Here is an 18,899-nt window from a genome sequence, read left to right as displayed (position 1 = left end):
ACACACACACACACACACACATACATATTTATGTTTTAGATCCTTATGCAAAAAATTTTTGGAACATTTCCAAATAATTCTTGGCTCAAAGAAGAAATAATGGAAATTTAAAAATACCTACAACTGGTAAATAATAAAAATACTAAATATCAAAATGTACGTGAGGCAGGGTGAGGTGGCTCACGCCTGTAATCCTAGCACTCTGGAAGGCTAAGACAGGAGCATCGCTTGAGGTCAGGAGTTCAAGACCAGCCTGAACAAGAGCGAGACCCTGTCGCTACCAAAAATAGAAAAAATTAACCGGGCATGGTGGCTTGCGCCTGTAGTCCCAGCCCTACATGGGAGGCTGAGGCAAGAGGATCACTTGAGCCCAGGAGTTTGAGGTTGCTGTGAGCTAGGCTGATGCCACTGCACTCTAGCCCAGGCAACAGAGACTCTCTCAATAAAAAAAAAAAAAAAATATGTGATATCAATTTGATATTTAGAATAAATTTTAGTCTAAATAGTTCATATTTTAAAAAGAAGAAAAGCTTTTCAAAATTAATGAGCTAAGCCTCCAACATAAGAAATAGGAAAAGAACGATAGAATAAATCCAAAGAAAATGGAAAGGAAAAGATTATAAAAATAAAAATTAATGACATATGCTGGAAACTCAGACTTGGGGGGGGAAGGGCATTTATTGAAACCTTAAAATCTGTACCCCCATAATATGCCGAAATAAAAATAAATAAATAAAAAATTAATGACATAAACAGTGAATAAACAAAGCCAAGAGTTGGTTCTTTGAAATGATTAATAACAATCCTATGGGAAAATTGATAAAGAAAAGAGAAGATAAATAAAGGAAAAATAGGGATTAGAGACATAGTAAGATGTGCTCATATTGGCAGTAGACTAAAATTTGTGAAGTGTTCTATATTTTTTAGTCAAATTAATAAGACTTGAAGAAAAGAAACATAGTAAGAGAATACTATAGCATCTTTATGTCAATAAGTTTGAAGACTTAGACAAAATGGAAAAATGCCTAGAAAAATGTTACCAAATTGTCTCAAGAAAAAATTAGAAAGTCCAAAAAGTCCAATTATCATTAGAGATACTGAGTTTAAATTCTTTTCAGAAAGAAAAAGCACTAAAACCAAGTGATTTTATTGCCAAATTCTTCTAAATTGTCAAAACACAAATCATTCAGGTCTTATATTTGAAATTTGTATTTTAAATTTTTCAAAGAAAAAAGTAATCTTCATCAGTTCATTCTATGAAGCTGACATAAATGATCTCAATACCAAATGTAATATGAGAAAGGTCAATGTCACTCATGAATATAAATAGAAAATTCATAAATAAAACATAGCAAGTAGTATCTTGACTTTATATATATCAGGAGTGAAAAATTACTTTAACATTTGAAAAGAATTGAGAATTGTCATTTACCACATTAATACGGTTAAAGGGAGAGAAATATAATCATTTCAACTAATACAGAAAACGCATTTGATGAGACCCAGTACCATGCATGATAAATAATTTCTCAGCAAACTAGGAATCCCTAACTGGGTGAAGGATATCTACCAAAAACAAACTATAGTAAACATTCTTCACTGTAAACATTGAAGACATTTCCTTCAAAATCAAGAGCAAGTTAATGATGCCCAAAGCCACTGGCTTCTCTCTAGCACCGTCCTGAAGGTCCTAAAAGGCTATCAGAATAGAAAATAATTGAAAAGCATAAAGATTGAAAAGGAAGAAGCAAAATTGGAATTATGAAATGATTACATAAAACTACGCAAAAAGGATTATGAAAAATAAAATTTAATGATTGATAGATTATAAAAGTTCAGTATACATGTCAATCGTACTATAAACCAACACACAACAACAAACAAAAATACCATTTAAAATAGCACATAAAACCATAGGCAATCTAGGCATAGATCTAACAAAACATGTACATGAACTGTATAGAGAAAATTATAAAATTTTATTATAAAAATTGACCAAAATACTCCACCAAGGAAAGATGTATCTACTAGACACTGTGCCAAACCCTATATAATGTGAATCCTTTAATGCTCACAACAGCCCTCTAAGGTAGGGTCTCTTACTCCTGTGTTAAAATGAGTAAATTCAAGCTCATATAGGCAGGTAACTTTTGTAAGATCCAGAGTTACTAACATGATGCTTCCTCCCTGGGAAGCTGCTGTGTTCCATTGGATATAATATAATTTATGGTAAATATCTGGTGGTTCAGGAAAAACAAGTTGATCATGGGGCCCTTTTCTGCTCAGACCTGTCACACTGGCACTGATTGTAGGAGATAGTGTTTCACTGAGCAGGAAGCATTGACAGGTGGCTGGAATCTGTCTGGGCTGCTGATAAGCTAACTCTGGTTTGGGCTGTCTGTGGAATGCCATGGTTTCAATCCGGTTGAACAAGTGGGAATGATGACTGCACCTTGGGCCTGCGCCAGCCTGCCAGTGAGCCGCGGCTGCAAGAGCAGGACAGGGTGGGGGAGCGTGGGTGGCCACGCATAAATACACAGAGAAGGGAATGGGGACAGCTTGTCTCTAGAGCGAAAGAGTAGACGAGAGCACGCTCCTTGGTTATTTGAGAAGAGGGCAAATGTCAGAGCAAACGTAAAGGTGAAGATGCTAGCCAGTTCCCACCTCTCCCTTTTCAACATAAACAATCAAAAAGAGAAATTTTATGTTTGGATCCATGGGAATTTTTGTGTTTGTCTTGCTTTTTGTTTGTGTTAAGAAGCGTATTAGTTGAGGTGAGCAGCCCTTAACAGAACCGTGGGCAGCAGGTCAGGGGCCACTTTGTCTCTGTCCTTGTAGTGGAGAGCCTGGGGCCTCCTCCCAGGAAATGAAGCCTGGTCCCCAAGGTTCTGCCTGGACCTCCCTATTTAGGCATGGAACGGAGAGGCAAGTCAGGGGAGGAGGTAGTTAGGGGGTGAAGAGGCCTTTAAATGACCTACAGACAAAAAAAGACATTATGAATTCAACATGAAAATGTATACTTTGATTCCTACTCTTAGATAGCATACTGGACACTAAAACAGATCTCAGCTCTCAAAGATAAGGGAGAGAAACATAACATGATTGGACTTTGAGTGGAAAAACTAGTTCCAGTCTAGAAATCTATATCCAGCTGAACTTCCTGTAAAGTTTGAGGACAGATCATGAACAGTTTAAAAAATTTTATCTTCCACTCTCTCCTTCTCAGGAAGCTAGATATGAGATTCTAAATTTAAGTCACTTAAGAAAGAAAGATATGGGGTATAGGAAATCCAACATAGTAGAGCAGCAAAGGGGAACCCCCAGATTTTGTGACAATAGATCCCAGAATGAGTGCTGTGACCCAGGTATAGATGCCAACCCATTCAGACTGGAGACAGCAGAAGGCCCTAGGAGAGTCTGCAGGGTACAGTGCCTGTGAGGCTCAGCATCCTCAGAGAAGATTTTGGTAATTTATTGAGGTTTTGTGTAGATTTTGTGGTAAGTGTATTAAAACTAATTTTAAAATGTATATAGGAAAAGTCATTATGTTTGTTATATTTAAAGCTATAAATTCCCTAATGTATCATTGTAATCCGTAAGTTTTGACATGTGGCATTTTTATTATCATCTAGTTCAAAGTGTTGTCTCTTTTCCACTGTGATTCCCTTTTTTTATTGGTATAAATTTATGGAGTTCAGTGCAATTTTGGTTACATTGTTATTTTATTCTACCATGTTTGATTTGTTTATATTTTTGCTCACTAGTCCTTCATGTGGCTCAAATTTTATATCAGGATAATTTTCTTCTTCCTAAAGTACGTAATTTAGAAATTATTTTAGTAAGTTAGTAAATCTTAGTAAATTCTTCAGGCTCTATAAGTGGAAAATGCTCCTAGTTTTTCTTTGTTTAAAAATGTCTGTATTTTATCATTCTTCTTGAGAGATAGTTTTGTTGGTACACAGTTCTGAGATAGCTTTCTGAATTCTGAAAATATCCCACTGTCTTCTGGCTGCATTCATTGCTCTTGATAAGGTTGATATAAATCACATTTGTATTTCTATGCAGATGTTTTGTCCTTTAAAATCTTCTCATTGTGTACTTCTTGCTTTTATTTTTTTTTTTTTTTTTTTTTTTTTTTTTGAGACAGAGTCTCACTTTGTTGCACAGGCTAGAATGAGTGCCATGGCGTCAGCCTAGCTCACAGCAACCTCAAACTCCTGGGCTCAAGCAATCCTTCTGCCTCAGCCTCCCGAGTAGCTGGGACTACAGGCATGCACCACCATGCCCGGCTAATTTTATCTATATATATATTAGTTGGCCAATTAATTTCTTTCTATTTATAGTAGAGACGGGGTCTTGCTCTTGCTCAGGCTGGTTTCGAACTCCTGACCTAGAGCAATCCTCCCGCCTCGGCCTCCCAGAGTGCTAGGATTATAGGCGTGAGCCACCACGCCCGGCCACTTCTTGCTTTTAAAATCTCCTCATCTTTGGTATTCTGTAGTTTCATTACAGTGTGCATATTCAAATGGATTTCTATTTAGTTCTGCTTGCTACTTGTTTTTCTTCCTGTATCTTGGCTCAGCTGTGAAAAATTCTCAGTCACTCTATCTGTACATTATGACTCTTGTTCCTTTGTCTTGGTCTTCTGGAATTCCTGTTAGACCTTCTCATTCTCTCCTCTGTATTTCTGCACAGTTCTGGCATATTTTCCTCTGTCTGCTCTCAAGCTACATTCTGTATAATTTATTCAGGTTTATAACCCAGATTCCATAAGCACAGTCTTCAGACGTATATAGCAATTTGTTTCACCTATTCAATGATTTTTTTATTTCAATAAATTGTGTCTTTCCTTTTTGAAAACTATATTTCATTCTTCTTCAAATCTGCCAAGTCACTTTGTATAGTTTCTTTGTATAGTTTCTCCTATTTGTATTTTGGGGGCTTTGCCTCTTTAAAATATTTATTCTGTATTTCATATCTCTTAATTCTAATATCTCAAGTCCTCAGCAGGTCTATTGTTATTTCTTTAGACTCTCTAGTTTATTTCCTTGTGTTTGATGGTTTTTATTTGAGCACATTTTTGTTTGATCTTACTCCATGGCAAAGTAGGCAATCCAATTAAAAATACTTTCTTTCAGACACGACACACCTTTGCTTCTCTTGCAAAACCCGCCAGTCTTCATCACGGAGTCTAGAGCTCTGTCCCTTTTGCCAAGGCAGTGCTTAAGGCTCCTGGCTTCAGATTGATTACTGGCTTTTCTTTGTTCATTGTTTGTCATCTCTTCTTTTTCAACACATACTTTTCTTTATATTCTTATCTTTAAAATAATTTTATGTCCCACAGTCTATTTTGTGATATTATTTACTAACAGGCTCCATGAAATGTTTTCTGAGAATATGTCATTTTGTGGTAAATAAGACTTCATTTACCTGAATTATGAAGTGAAAAGATTGGAAATGCAGTCATAAATAAACTTTCATGAATACTGCCCTATGAACTTAAAAATCAGGGGGAATCCCATCATGTCACTGGATATCCATCACGTCTGTGTTGCTCCAAGCTAGGACACTGACTTTATCCTGCTGTATGCTTATCTGTAAATATGTACCTTCTCAGAGAAAGCCCCTTGCTGTTGTTCTTACCATAGTGTTACTCTGAAGCTTTCCTCAGTATTGAGCATCCACACAAAATATAAATGTTTCCTCTCTTGGGAAACAGGATAAAAATGGGGAAAGAGGACATCCTGTTTCTGGGCAATGGTAGTATATTTGGTTTAAGAGGCTGGTCATCTTTGTATGTTTTTTAGCCACATTTGGCTTAGGGTTTAGTTTCCTGCCAAAAGAGAATTCTATCTCCTGTGTTTTGTGGATAGTAATCCAAAAACACCTGCATGTACATATCCAAATGATGTGTGCTTGAATCCAACTTCATTACCCTGACTCATCTATGTAGGAAGATGATTATGGTGGATTTGTAGTAAAAGAGAGAGAAATCCTGCCTTCTTTATCAATCCATACTGCCTCCTACAAGAGCAAGTGTGGGCTGGGCATGGTAGCTCACAGCTGTAATTCTAGCACTTTGGGAGGCTGAGCTAGAAGGATCGCTTGAGCCTGGGAGTTCTAGGCCAGCGTTAGCAACATAGCAAGACCCCATTTCTACAAAAAAACAAACAAACAAAATGAACAAACATGAGTACTGTTTTACAGAATCTGTCTTCTGGTGCAAGACGCCTGTGGAATGTTTGGTGAAGTGCACTTGGAGGCCGCCATCTTGAAGGGAAGACAATTGGAAGGGAAATCCTGCAGCCTGGTGGGCATGAAGGTGCTACAGAAGGCCACCAGAGGAAGGTGAGAGCATAGAGAATGGCTCCAGTTTACTGCAATGGCTGGTTCTTTCATTAGTCTTTCATCTCTAATTTTATTTGTAAAGACAATAAACCAGGATCCTGGAGTTTGGCTGTGAAACAAGGCCAGAGGTTGAATGAGGCCCATAAAGTACCTCTAGGGGAAAAATTATAATAGATAACAAAAAGAATTGTGCATGTTCAGTGAATCATAATTTCATTAAAAATAAGAAGAGAAAAAATGTATATATATGTTTAAATTCTAAAGATTTATCTTCTGTTTTCTTAAGTATAATAATAAATCATTTTTGCATGACAGTTTAATGTAAATGAAAATCTAATTTAGTAAAAAGGCATTTTAGAGTTTTAAACAAAACTCTTAAGTTGCCACATCTTTGTGCTTTCTGTAGTAAGCAAGCTTTGTTCTCTGTCAAGTGTCATGCAATCCCACCTTCAGATGTTGTTTTAGACAGGCAAAGGTGGAATGGTACAAAGATATGGCCCAAACTGTGTCTGTTACATCTGCAGTAATCATTTTAATCTATAAATTAGGGAAAAGAACGTTTTTAATGGAACTATCCAGTCATACAGTGAATTAGTATAAACAGTAAATTGGGAGTTTTCTCAATCTTATTGTAACATCTCCTTCTTCAAATAGTGTGTTATTTTAGCTCTCTTGATGTTGATGTTTTGTCTAATAATAGTAACATCTGAGCTTATAAGAGTATCTGAGGGAGAAAAAAAACCATTATGAAGATATGATATTCTGATTTTTATGCATTTATTGATAGCATCCTCCAGTGGTTTGCTTAATTACCATTCTAGCCATGGCCATTCTAAATAGTGAACATTTGCCAAGTATTTCTCCTGAATGACCTCACCAGGCAGTCAGCTCTCCCTTGGGCCTAGACTCCGGTCTTGTTTGTCTTTTCTGTGGCACAGTATTGGTGAGTAACAGCTCTGCCCAAGAGCTTGTTTTCCTGGAAGACATATATGACATAGATATTTGCCTTGTAAGCACTAAGTAGATACAGGAACATTTTATTGATCCATATAGATGTGTCTTACAACAAATGCTTCCTTTTGTTTGTAAAAAGGCATTTGTATTATAATATAGTTGCATTATAGATTTGGGAGTGGGGGTGGGATTTTCCCAGATATTTGGAAGACATGTCTAGATAAAAGGAAACCTTGAGTGGGTCACATGAACCTTATCCTCATTAAGTCTGAATCTATTTTTGTCCTCATTACAATGTTCATGTGGGCAGTTGAGATTCACAAGCATCTGAAGACTGAGAGTAGTTATGGTAAGATGATATCCCTGCTGTGGAGGTGTTCTTTCACTCAGACTCCACGCATAACTGCCCACCTGAGCCCACCATGAACATCATAGGCTCCTGCCCAGGATGCTCTGGCTGTCAGGAGTCCTGCTGTGCTCCAGGCAGAGACTGCAGGACATACCTTTTTGTGGAAATACTGCTGATGAAGAATACAGCCACGCCTGGGGCCGTGGTGTCTTGGGCTCTATGAAATTCCTGCTCTTTCATCATTATGCTTCACAGCCATACGTGTCCCTGATATTCAACACAGCTTTTACGTGGGGCACAGTGGAAGCCTAACTGTCATCTGCAACGTTTCCGTGGGAAATGCACCAAGTATTCCAAAAATTTCATGTTAAAGTTCCATGATGCTTTTTTAGGTTGGGATTAATTTTACTTTATATATTTAACATTATTTTGGCATGAAGCCATCCAAATAAATATTTAGATTGTCTTTATGTTCTTTTGGAAGCTATATTTCTTCAAAACAAATTATTAAATAGTTGTAGAATGCTGGATGTTATAATTGCCTATTAGTTATATCACCCATTGTCAGTCATCCCACCCACAGCCCAGTAAACACAACAGTATCTCTCTTTTACCTCCCCCAGATTATCGTGTTTCATAGCAAATCTCAAAACTTTAACAAAATACACTTTAAATAAACCTTAACAAAGTATGCTTACTTTCCAAAACTCTGCTAAAATTATTAATTTTATAATTTTAATATCTAATACAGAAAATAACTTTTTCTCCCTTGAAATATAGTTGTATGTTTGGGCTAAGTCATGAAGCCTTTTAGATAAAGCCTTTTAGCACCATAAGATAAGTGTCATCTTATGTAGACTTCTTGAAAGGCCCTTCTAGAGCCATGCACTGGAGAAGACACTTTTGGGAGGCAGCTATGCTCGCCACCACACCACCAATGCGCTTGGAGAAGATATTTTTGAAAGGCATTTTGTCGCACTAAATGTGTATAGAGAGCTCTGAGTGTTGAGAAAGGAAGCAACCGACATGGTTTTTGAATTGCATTCCTTGGAACCAAAAACAGGACAGGGAAAGTACTAGAGCAGTTGATGACTGGAGTGGTTAGGTCTTATAACTGACTGATCTCAGAAGATTTCATGAAAGAAGTGAGAACAATGCTTTAAACATCTTTATCTGCCAGAAAGAAAAGTCTATTCAAATTGGTAAGATGCTATCTGTGAAGACATAAAAGTAGAGTTAGGACAGGTATATGCAAAAGGGGAAGTGAGAGGGTTTATTGAAAAGATAGTCCACGCATTTATTCAGTAAATATTATTTAGTACCTCTTTGTGCTGTGCCCCTGGCTACTTGCTGTGGCATTGAACTATTCTAGATTTGGGGGATTTATCCCAATCCAGGATATACTAAGATATAAAGTCAGTTAGATAAAACCTAAATCCTATTATTAGGGATTTTGCATTGATCCCAGAGAAATTAAGGTCATGAATTTTGGAGTGAAGGAAGGAAGAGGTCATAAAAAGGCCCATTGTACCCATAATAGATGGGAAATAGAAGGAGAGATTGGGGGCAGGGCTACTAGGTTGGAAACTTCTACCACAGTTGAGGGAAGAACAGAGAACTGGTTATGTACTCTCTTAGGAGCTGAGGCAGAAGAGAACAAGACAGCCCACTTCCTCTGGGGAGCCAGGAGGAACCCCGGAAAGATGCTGGTGATGCAGGCAACACCTGGCCAGCACCCACACAGAGAGCTGATCTGGAGCAGCCACTTTGGAGGGGGCGCGCTGGAAGATTTAGGAACTCTGGAGAGACCGAGACAGGCCTGGAGCTGAGGCCAGAATGGGAGGGCACACAGCAGTCTCACCGCCCGCTCCCCTCCAGTGAGGACCCAAGGGACCTGGCTTAGCTTCAGTGAGTGGGGCGGGAGTCTCAGGTGCATTTCAGAGAATAAGCCAATTAGTAAATTGTGTAAATACCCCCTTTCGTTTCTATAGTAGCAGATTAAGTGCTGATAAATCTTACACCGGAAGCCAAGCTTAGTCAACATGCTCAAAAACTATCCAAACCCCCTGTCAGGGCACGAAAGTCCCTTGGAAGCCCCAGCCTGATCCCAGCGCACTGCCCTGGTAGGCTGTTGCACCTGCTCCCACTTGCAGGCCGACCTCCGCTGGGCGGCCTCAGCGGGCTCCGGTCTCCTGCGCAGGTGCCCCCAGGCCACTCTCCCTCCTCCTGCGCAGGTGCCCCCAGGCCACTCTCCCTCCTCCTGCGCAGGTGCCCCCAGGCCACTCTCCCTCCTCCTGCGCAGGTGCCCCCGGGCCACTCTCCCTTCTTCTGCGCGGGTGCCCTCGGGCCTCTCTCCCTTCTCCTGCGCAGGTGCCCCCGGGCCGCTCTCCCTTCTCCTGCGCAGGTGCCCCCGGGCCGCTCTCCCTTCTCCTGCGCAGGTGCCCCCGGGCCTCTCTCCCTTCTCCTGCGCAGGTGCCCCCGGCCTCTCTCCCTTCTCCTGCGCAGGTGCCCCCGGGCCGCTCTCCCTTCTCCTGCGCAGGTGCCCCCGGGCCTCTCTCCCTTCTCCTGCGCAGGTGCCCCCGGCCTCTCTCCCTTCTCCTGCGCAGGTGCCCCCGGGCCTCTCTCCCTTCTCCTGCGCAGGTGCCCCCGGGCCTCTCTCCCTTCTCCTGCGCAGGTGCCCCCGGGCCTCTCTCCCTTCTCCTGCGCAGGTGCCCCCGGGCCTCTCTCCCTTCTCCTGCGCAGGTGCCCCCGGGCCGCTCTCCCTCCGCCACCGGGTGGACTAGAGAGGCTTGCTGCGTCCCCTGTGCCTGGGACCGTGAGGTGCCTGCTGACCTGGGTCTCGAGAGAGGGATATTTTCGTGTTGGTGGGGGTCACAGTGGCAGGCATAAGTTTGAACGTGCCCATTTTTTTCGGTAAATAATACGAACATCAACATTCCTATGAGAAACCTTGAGAGGCATCACAGAATGCAGTGGCCGACTGCCACCCACCCCGCTGCTGGCCTGCCCCCCGGCCCACCCCCCTGCACCCCGCTGGCCTGCATGCACCCTGCTGGCCTGCACCGTGTGCCTGCCTCGCACCACCTCGGCCCCCACATTCCGCCGCCTCCCCGCGTGCTGGGCTGCCAGGCACTGCGTGTCATGGGCCTGTTGACTCATGGACCTACTGATGGCCTCGTGTTGGTCACTGGCATGCTCTGGTCCTGGTATGTTCCCAGCCTGCAGGGAGTCAGGAAGGCACCTCCGTGGCGTGCCCAGCCCGTGTCTCGGACGCTGGCCGGTCGGGAGGCTCCCCGAGGGCAGGCGCTGCTTCTCGGTCACCACTGTGTTTCCTGTATGGGGCCGAATTCCTGGCGCAGGAGAGGATGAGAGGCCAATAGTAATATTTGTGGGATAGAAAGTAGTTGTTTTCTTGGGTTCATTTTAGAATTTTCTCAGCAAGATTTGAATGTGTAGTTTTGTACTTCATGAATAATTATTGGAGCCAATTTTAGCTGAAAGAGACCGGTTTGGTCCCCAAATCCTCTTTCAGTGCAGGTGACAACCACACTGGCCATGAGCCTCTGGAGGCCGACTCAGTTCCTCGCTAAGTCTAAGGGGAAGTAAATGAGCACATGTTGTGAAGCACTTTATCAAGGATGGCAAGAGTATGAACATTCATCACTATTTAAAGGGAAAAAGGCGTGTGTGCATTGCACTTTTCTTGTCCCTTTTAGTCCACACAAAAGTCAGTGAGGGAGGGAGGCTCAGCACCCACCCAGTCCTACAGAGGAGGGCCTGAGACAGAGGGTGGGTGACTGGGTAGGGTGCTGGGACATTCAGTCTCCCAAGAGCCCATGACTTTCTCAGCAGCTGGGTGAGACCCCCGAGTGCACGAGTGTCTGTAGAGAGAATCCTTAGAAAGTGTAGCGCGGCTCTGCTGGGCGGGGTTATTTATTGGAGAGCCCTTTCAGCTGCCCCTTTAGCAGGATATATGCAGTGGTAAGAGCTCTCCTTGGGTAAGAAACTTCAATAGTAATTTCCTTCCTTTGATTTTCCCTCTTCAAAAAGGCCAGCCTTTTTAAAAGCCACACACTTCCCTTGGGGTTTGAGGTCCAGAATCTCTTTGCTAATTGCTGTGCTTGGAAACCCTGCTTTAAGGGACATTTGTAAGCTTTCATAATTTTGAAAAATAAAATTGTTCCTGGTGATTTCACACAAGTTTCTGAAGGGAGAAGTAGGCACCTCCTGACAGACAAGAATTCTATTATTTCAAGCCCTTTGTCAGTTTAGATGTGCATTTTATATTTTCCCTATGGGTTTTATTTTTTTGTTTCTGCCAAATGTTACTTTCACTAGTATTTGAAGTCAAAATTAAAAAAAGATTTAAAATTAATAAAAAGATATTTTCCCTTAAGAGTGGGTTCTTTTGGACCTGTATTTAACAATTGTACTGGGAGGAATAAACAACAATAAAAGAGTAAATAGAAGTTCACGTGAGCAACCGTTTTCAAGGTTGTATCCCCTCTTCTGATCGTCAATAGTTGGGCATTGACTTTTGTTGGCTGTTATGTTAATATTGTGAACGTGCAGGCCTTGTGTTCTCCCAACCTTATTTCTTAGACTTGAGCATTTATTCCTGATTTGGGAGCACATGGCACTCTGTGTGGTGCACAGGGCTTTAGACTTGAAATAAGGAGCGCAGGGTGTGACTGACTCTGCTCCCAGTGCCAATAGATGTAGCCTCTGATTTGTCTGAAAATAAAAGGGCTGGACTGGATAAAATGATCTTTCAGCTGCTTTAGACTTTGAGGTTATTCCTTTCCTTTTGGGGGTTAGTAGGATGGGCTTTTTTTTTAAAACCTTATACAGATATTATATGTGCTTTTTCCATTTGAATGCCTTTCCTTAAAGGAAAGATTGAACCTGCTATGTGAACATTTTTTGAGAGATAAACCTGACAACTTGCCATCTATTTGCCAGATATTTAACATTTTTGATTAAGTATAATAAACGTAACTGAAGCATTTCTTTGTAATGTTTCATACTAAAATAATGGGTTTTAATCACCTGGATTGTGATTTCTTTTTTAACATAGAGCATTTTGGAAGGTAAAATAAGCTCTACAAAACATTTTCTTGGGAATAGCTACATTTTCGGAAGAAGCAGTCTATTTTCCCAATTATCATTTGCTTAATCACTTTATTTTTGAGTGTTTTTGTTACTGTAAACTGTCGATTATTTTTATTGGTAATTCTAATGAAAGACTAATACAGATCATGACTTGTATTTTTATTTTAGAGGAAAGATATTTAGAACCTCTAAGGTCCTTGTCCCAAGTCATACAAATCATGATCAGAATATATAACTCTCTAAAACTGCAACTGTTTATTTACACCCTTACATGTTTTATTGCTTTGCTTTAATCACATTAATTCTAATACAAAGAGGTCTTTATCAACTTAATAACTTAATATGGTTAAAATAGTTTTGATACTGTATATTTTGCATAAGAACAATGAAGATAATCAGGAAAAGTTAAAAAGTTCAATCTTTAATTTACAAAGGCTTATTTTCTTATTAAAATAAGAAAGAAATGTTCAGAAATACAGTATGTTGAGCAATATCATACATCCAAGCCTTAGTTTCTTCATTTTCATCAGCAGCTCAATGGTCATGAATCTTTGATGATTTTATTAAGGGGGAAAAAAGGCATTTATATGCCCAGGCCAGAAGAATATGAGATTTAACAGCAGTAATAAAATTCAAAGGGATATAATTAAGCCAAACTGGTCATTGTCCCAAAACATGACCCTGTTGCAAACACAGAAATAGAATCCAAATAAAGGAAGGAAATATTTTCAAAAAAAGACAAGAAGTGGTCTCAAAAGATGTTTTCATCAATTCCAAAGTGAACTGACTGAAAGGAACATGCTACAACATGGTTGGACCTCAAACACATGATGCCAAGTGAAAGAAGCCAAAACAAAAGGGCTCGTGCCGTGTGCCTCCACTTATATGAGGAGCCCATGGAGATGGAGCGTGGCTGGGGTGGCCAGGGGCTCCAGGAAGCATAATGGGAGTGACTGTAGTGGGGGTGGGGTCTCCTTTGGGAGTAATAAAAATATTCTGAACTAAATTGAGGTGATGTATGCATAGCATTATGAATGTACTGAATTGTGCACTTGCAAATGGCTAATTTTATGTTATATGAATTTTAGCTCAATTTAAAACAATAAAAATAAACTGATTATTCAGAAAGTGCTTACACTAAGTTTTGAAAATGACTACAAATGTTTCACAAGTCCAGTTGGAGAAGAATAGTTTTTAAACAAAATTTCTCAGAGTGATTCCACATACATCAGAAAGACAAAACATAGGGAATAGGGGCTCAAAAAGAAAATGCCAGTTATTAACCTTGGCTATTAAGGCTATTAGGGGAAAATAAGGACAAGGATTTGTTTCTTAAAGTGGGCACCCCTCTAAATCAGCCATCACCTTTATCTTTCAATGAAAGCTTCTTAAGAAAACTGATTTAAAAAAAAAAAAAGAAAACGGATTTTACATCTATTCTCTCAAATCTGCTTTCACTATCAATGAGAGTGAAAATCAAGACATTGATTAAAGCATGCAAAGGGAACGACAGGCTACAACAATGCTTGGAACACCCACAGGATCACAGAAAGAAGCATGAATGAGAACCACACATCACCTGAAAGATAGTATTTGAACTGTGCGGGCTAAGCATTAACCATTGCCAATATTGCTGCCCAAAGGTACCCTTCAGCTACTGAAGTAAAAAGGATTTAAAACTTTCAGACTAGACTTACCACTATTTAAAAAAATAAATCAACATTGTTGTCCATTAGATAAGAAGTTCTGCTGTGACTACAGTCTTTTATATGTTACTATCTCTTCACTTATTCGTTTATTAAACAGCAGCTTAGCATGGACACATGAAATCATGATTCTGGTCCTCAAGGCGTTTCCACTTGGAGTGCAGCAGGTTAATAAGACTTTTGCTGGAGTGGGTGGTCGTCCCTCATCTGTTTCGGTCAGCGGAGGAGGAGGCCTTTGGCAGGGACTCAGGTTCATGGAGTTTCTGGGGAGAGGCCCATGGGAGAGCACTTAGGGTAGAATGAGCTTCCCTCCCACCTATAAACTTACTTTCCCAGTACAGCTTTCATATCCCTTATCTAAGATGCTTGGGACGAGAAGTGTTTTGAATTTGACGATATTTTTGGATTTTGAAATATTTTCATTATACTTACTGGTTGAGCATTCCTAATCTGAAAATCTGAAATCCAAAATGCTCCAATGAACGTTTCCTTTGAGTTTCATTTCAGGGCCTAAAAAGTTTGAGATTTTCAGGTTAGGGACACTCAGCCCATATCTTTTGACTGAAAATAGGCTGCTGTTTGGGGCTAAGTGCTGTTTTTCTTTGTGTTCTCCATGGCAGTTAGTTATTGTTTAATAAAAACCTCACTAATAAGTAATGAAGTCTAAACCAAAACAAACTTCCAAAAATATTTCTTGGCTGTAAAAAACAAATTACTTTTTTAGTAGTACTTGTCTCAAAGGTGGCTTTGGTCTTTCTCCCTCCCTCCACTACCTACTCCTACAATAACCAAGGGACACAGTAAATCCAAGTTATCTCTGAATTATTTGATTGTGTGGGCTAGGTGTATGCAAGGGGACTTGCTGGTTAAAAAAAAAGAAAACGAAAACTTCCAGGAACATCCCTGGTCCCTGAGGGGAGGCAGCTGTGATTCCCCTCTGGCTTCAGAACCCATACATCTCCCATTCATATGTTGGCTCTTAAATTTGCTGGTTATATATTTGGTACTGACCTCATACTCAGTTATCAGTCAGGATAAGTAACATCTACTTCCCAAAGTCGCTAGGAGAATGTAGTGAGATCATGCACATGAAAGTGTTTTATACAGTATAAAACACCATGTAAGAAGTGGTTCTTTCCTTTTTCCTCCAACTTCTTTTTCTCCTTTCTAATTAACTGAAAAAGTAGAAATCTAGCCAATATTGATGCAAGACTTTTTTGCCTTGCTTTTGCAAACAAAATGGGAAGAGAAAGACAATCAAGAGTAATTTTCAAAGAATGATGGAGTTTGGAAGTGTTCCATTTTTTCCAAGGAAGAAAATAAATCTAGTTGGAAATTGCTAGGCTTTGTCAATTATCTGATAATAAGGGGAAAGAATAGATAATGAAGCCAGAGGAATTAAAAGTACAGAGAGATTTAGTTAAAACAGGGATAAAAGAAACCAGAAAGAAGATTAGCTGATAAGACAGCATAAAAACAAATACCACTTATCCCTCCAGATTAGTAATTTAACCGGTTAATTTACCTTGCAGCACAATGAGCCTAGAATTCGGTAAATGAGCAGGCTTTCTTTTTCTTTTTCATTCTTTCCTTCTCTTAGAAATATCTTCTTCTCCTACAACCACTCCAACCTTCCCCCCCACCCCACACACACACACAAAATCATACCAGTAGGAAGTCAGTAGTTTTAAAACTTTGAAACTCTTTTTTTAAGTAGAAATCTAAAGGGGAAGCTCAACCAACATTATAACAAATCCTGTGGAGCTGTTTGTTCTGTTTGAAACTGGGAGGTGGAAGGGTTGGGCCACCACTTCTCCCCACCTGGCTCCTCAGGGGTCCAGCACACTAGTTTGAAAGCAACTGTCGGGGATTCATTGCACGTATAAACATTTCACATGTTTGATGTAGTGGTTTCTCTCTCAGGTTAATAGCTCGTGGCAATAGTTATCATGGGATCACAGGGTAGCAATCTGATTCAGAAGCAGAATGGAAATGTTCCTTTGTTAATCTCAAGTACGAAATCCAAATACCTAATAGCTTTTATTAGCTGTATTCTCAAATTTAGAGAATCATAGATTTTTAACTTTGGATGTAATACTCTTAAATCTTTATAATTTGCCAATGAGATAGCTCTCTGTTAACATGGGATACTGAAAGTGGAAAGAAAAGAAAGTTTGAGTCATTCTGTTTTTTTTTCATTTAACCCTCAAACTAGTTAGGAAGTTAGGTAAAGGTATTTATTTTTTTGGATAAAGACCCTGAAGCTCACTGAGATTAAGTAATTTGGCTCCATGTATGTGACCTGGGCCTAAGGCCAGATACAGCAATTCCAAAGCCTGAATTTTTGGTATAATAGCTAACATTTAATTACCTCCAGTTTTAGGGGAATTCATTTCTGTAAATTTCCCATTTGTTTTATGGTTATAATTCCTGGCCTTCAAAACAGAAATCTGATTATTTCTTGTCAGTAATGCTGATATTAATTTAGATTCTTGGTGTTTTCCATTGTTTTTCTTAACAGCAATAAGCTAACTCTACTAAAATTGTCTTGAGTAACCAGGAGGAGTATCAGATCTGTAATAAATAATTACACTGCATACTTTAAGTTGGGTTTTTTTTTTCAGCGTGCTTTTACATTGTACATTTATTACTTTGTACATTTATTACTGAAAATATGAGTTTTTAAGAAAGATAATTTTCATTACTGTTAAAAAAAAAGTAAAAGCAAGGTAATTTACTTCCTTCTCTAAAACCACTAACAATAGGGTGGGTTGTCATGAAGCCATAGAACCTGTGCCAATATTTGTAAAAAGCCTCAAATTAGCACTTTCAGTACTATCTGTGGATGAGGTAATAATATAGCTACTGCTTTTGTTGGTTGTTACTATTCAAATAATTAACATAAATTATAAAGAAAATGTAATAACCTCTCTTTTGCCCTTTACCTACTGGATATTCACCCCAATGAATAATCTTGCACATCTTTCTCCACTAGTGTAGATATATCTATAAACAAAAAGATACGGTTTGCTTTTTTCACTTAATCTCATGAGGACGTCCATCTCCTGGCAGACATTCGGGCTGTTTCCCATTTCTGCCACGTCAGAGCAGTGCTGCAGTACATACCCTTGTGTGCCCACGTACATGCCTCCTTTATTTATTGGGCTTTATATTTTAAGCTTTTTTGCTGTAAGATACAATAAACATGTAATTGTAGAATAATGAATAATAAATGAATAAATAAAGCACACTCATGAAGCCAACACTAAATTCAAGAAACAAAACATAGCCAGTGTGCAGAATCCACTTGCTACATGTCTCTCCTAACACCTCTACTCTCCCCTTCCTGGAGATCTTTGCAGTTGTGACATTTCCATGTGTTTCTTTATAGTTTTACCCCTTTGTGTACATAGTTAAAAATATATTTAGGTTTACCTGGTTTTGAGCTTTATCACGATTGCATCATACTTGTGTGTTCTTTGTGTTTTGCTTCTTTCACTCATGAGAAACTCCTCGGCTCAGCCACATGCAAAGAGACACCCTGGCATGGGGGCCACTAACTCCTGTGTGAGTATATGTGTGCAGTTGATGTTTTGTTAAACCAATAAACTTTGTAAGATTCGTCATTCATTGCAGGTAGCTCAGGTGTGTTCATTTTCATTCCGTTTTGTGCATTTACAATCTGTTTATCCATACAGTTGTTCTAGGCATTTCCAACCACTACAGGCAGTGGCATGAGCCCCTGATGTGTGTCCCTTAGGCACAGGGGTACACATCATGGGGGTGAAGGGGGGTGTTCTTCACCTTCAGTAGATAATGCCAAATTGTCATCTAAAACTGGGAGTTCCAGTCTCCATTCCTTTTTTTTTTTTTTTTTTTTTTTTTTTTAACCAGGGTCTTGCTCTGTTGCCTGGGCTGGAGTGCAGTGATATCATCATAGCTCACAGCAACCTCAAACTCTGGGCTCAAGTGATCTACCTGCCTCAGCCTCCTGAGTAGCTGGGATTATAGGAATACGCCACCATACCTGGCTGATTTTTCTAGTTTTTGTTGACACAGGGTCTCACTCTGTTGCGAAGGCTGATCTTGAACTCCTGGCCTCAAGTGATCCTCCTGCCTCAGCCTCCCAAAGTGCTAGGATTATAGTCGTGAGCCACCGCACCCTGCCTTCCAGTCTCCAGTCCTGTTAGCATTGTAGCATGTTCCTAATTCTCTGCTTTCTTTCTGTTATTGGGTATATTTAAATGTCTTTTTCTTTATTTTCTTCCCAGACTTTACATTTTTTTCAGCCTGATAGGTCTGTAGTGGAATCCCATTGTAGTTTAAATGATGGTTCCTAATCACTGCTGAGGCTGAGAACCTTTTGCTATGCATTGCCATTTGTGTTTCTGCGTTGATGAAATGCTATTCCAGTCTATTGCGTATTTGGG

The 18,899-nt window shown here is 39.9% G+C and overlaps 1 protein-coding gene across 9 annotated transcripts in view; it reads left to right on the top strand.

Annotated features, from left to right (window-relative positions):
• The window catches only part of SPIDR (scaffold protein involved in DNA repair), a 484,225-nt gene that overhangs the window by 417,028 nt on the left and 48,298 nt on the right, over positions 1–18,899 (top strand). For 7 of the 9 annotated variants that reach the window (XM_076005324.1, XM_012790018.2, XM_076005325.1 and 4 more), the window contains one exon: positions 6,208–6,348. In XM_076005324.1, the coding sequence (XP_075861439.1) occupies positions 6,208–6,348 (141 nt within the window). The other 2 variants (XM_076005329.1, XM_076005330.1) reach the window with 2 other exon arrangements.

The sequence above is a fragment of the Microcebus murinus genome, chromosome 7, assembly GCF_040939455.1.
Source record: "Microcebus murinus isolate Inina chromosome 7, M.murinus_Inina_mat1.0, whole genome shotgun sequence".
NCBI lineage: Eukaryota > Metazoa > Chordata > Mammalia > Primates > Cheirogaleidae > Microcebus > Microcebus murinus.
This window is presented reverse-complemented; position numbering and strand designations above follow the sequence as displayed.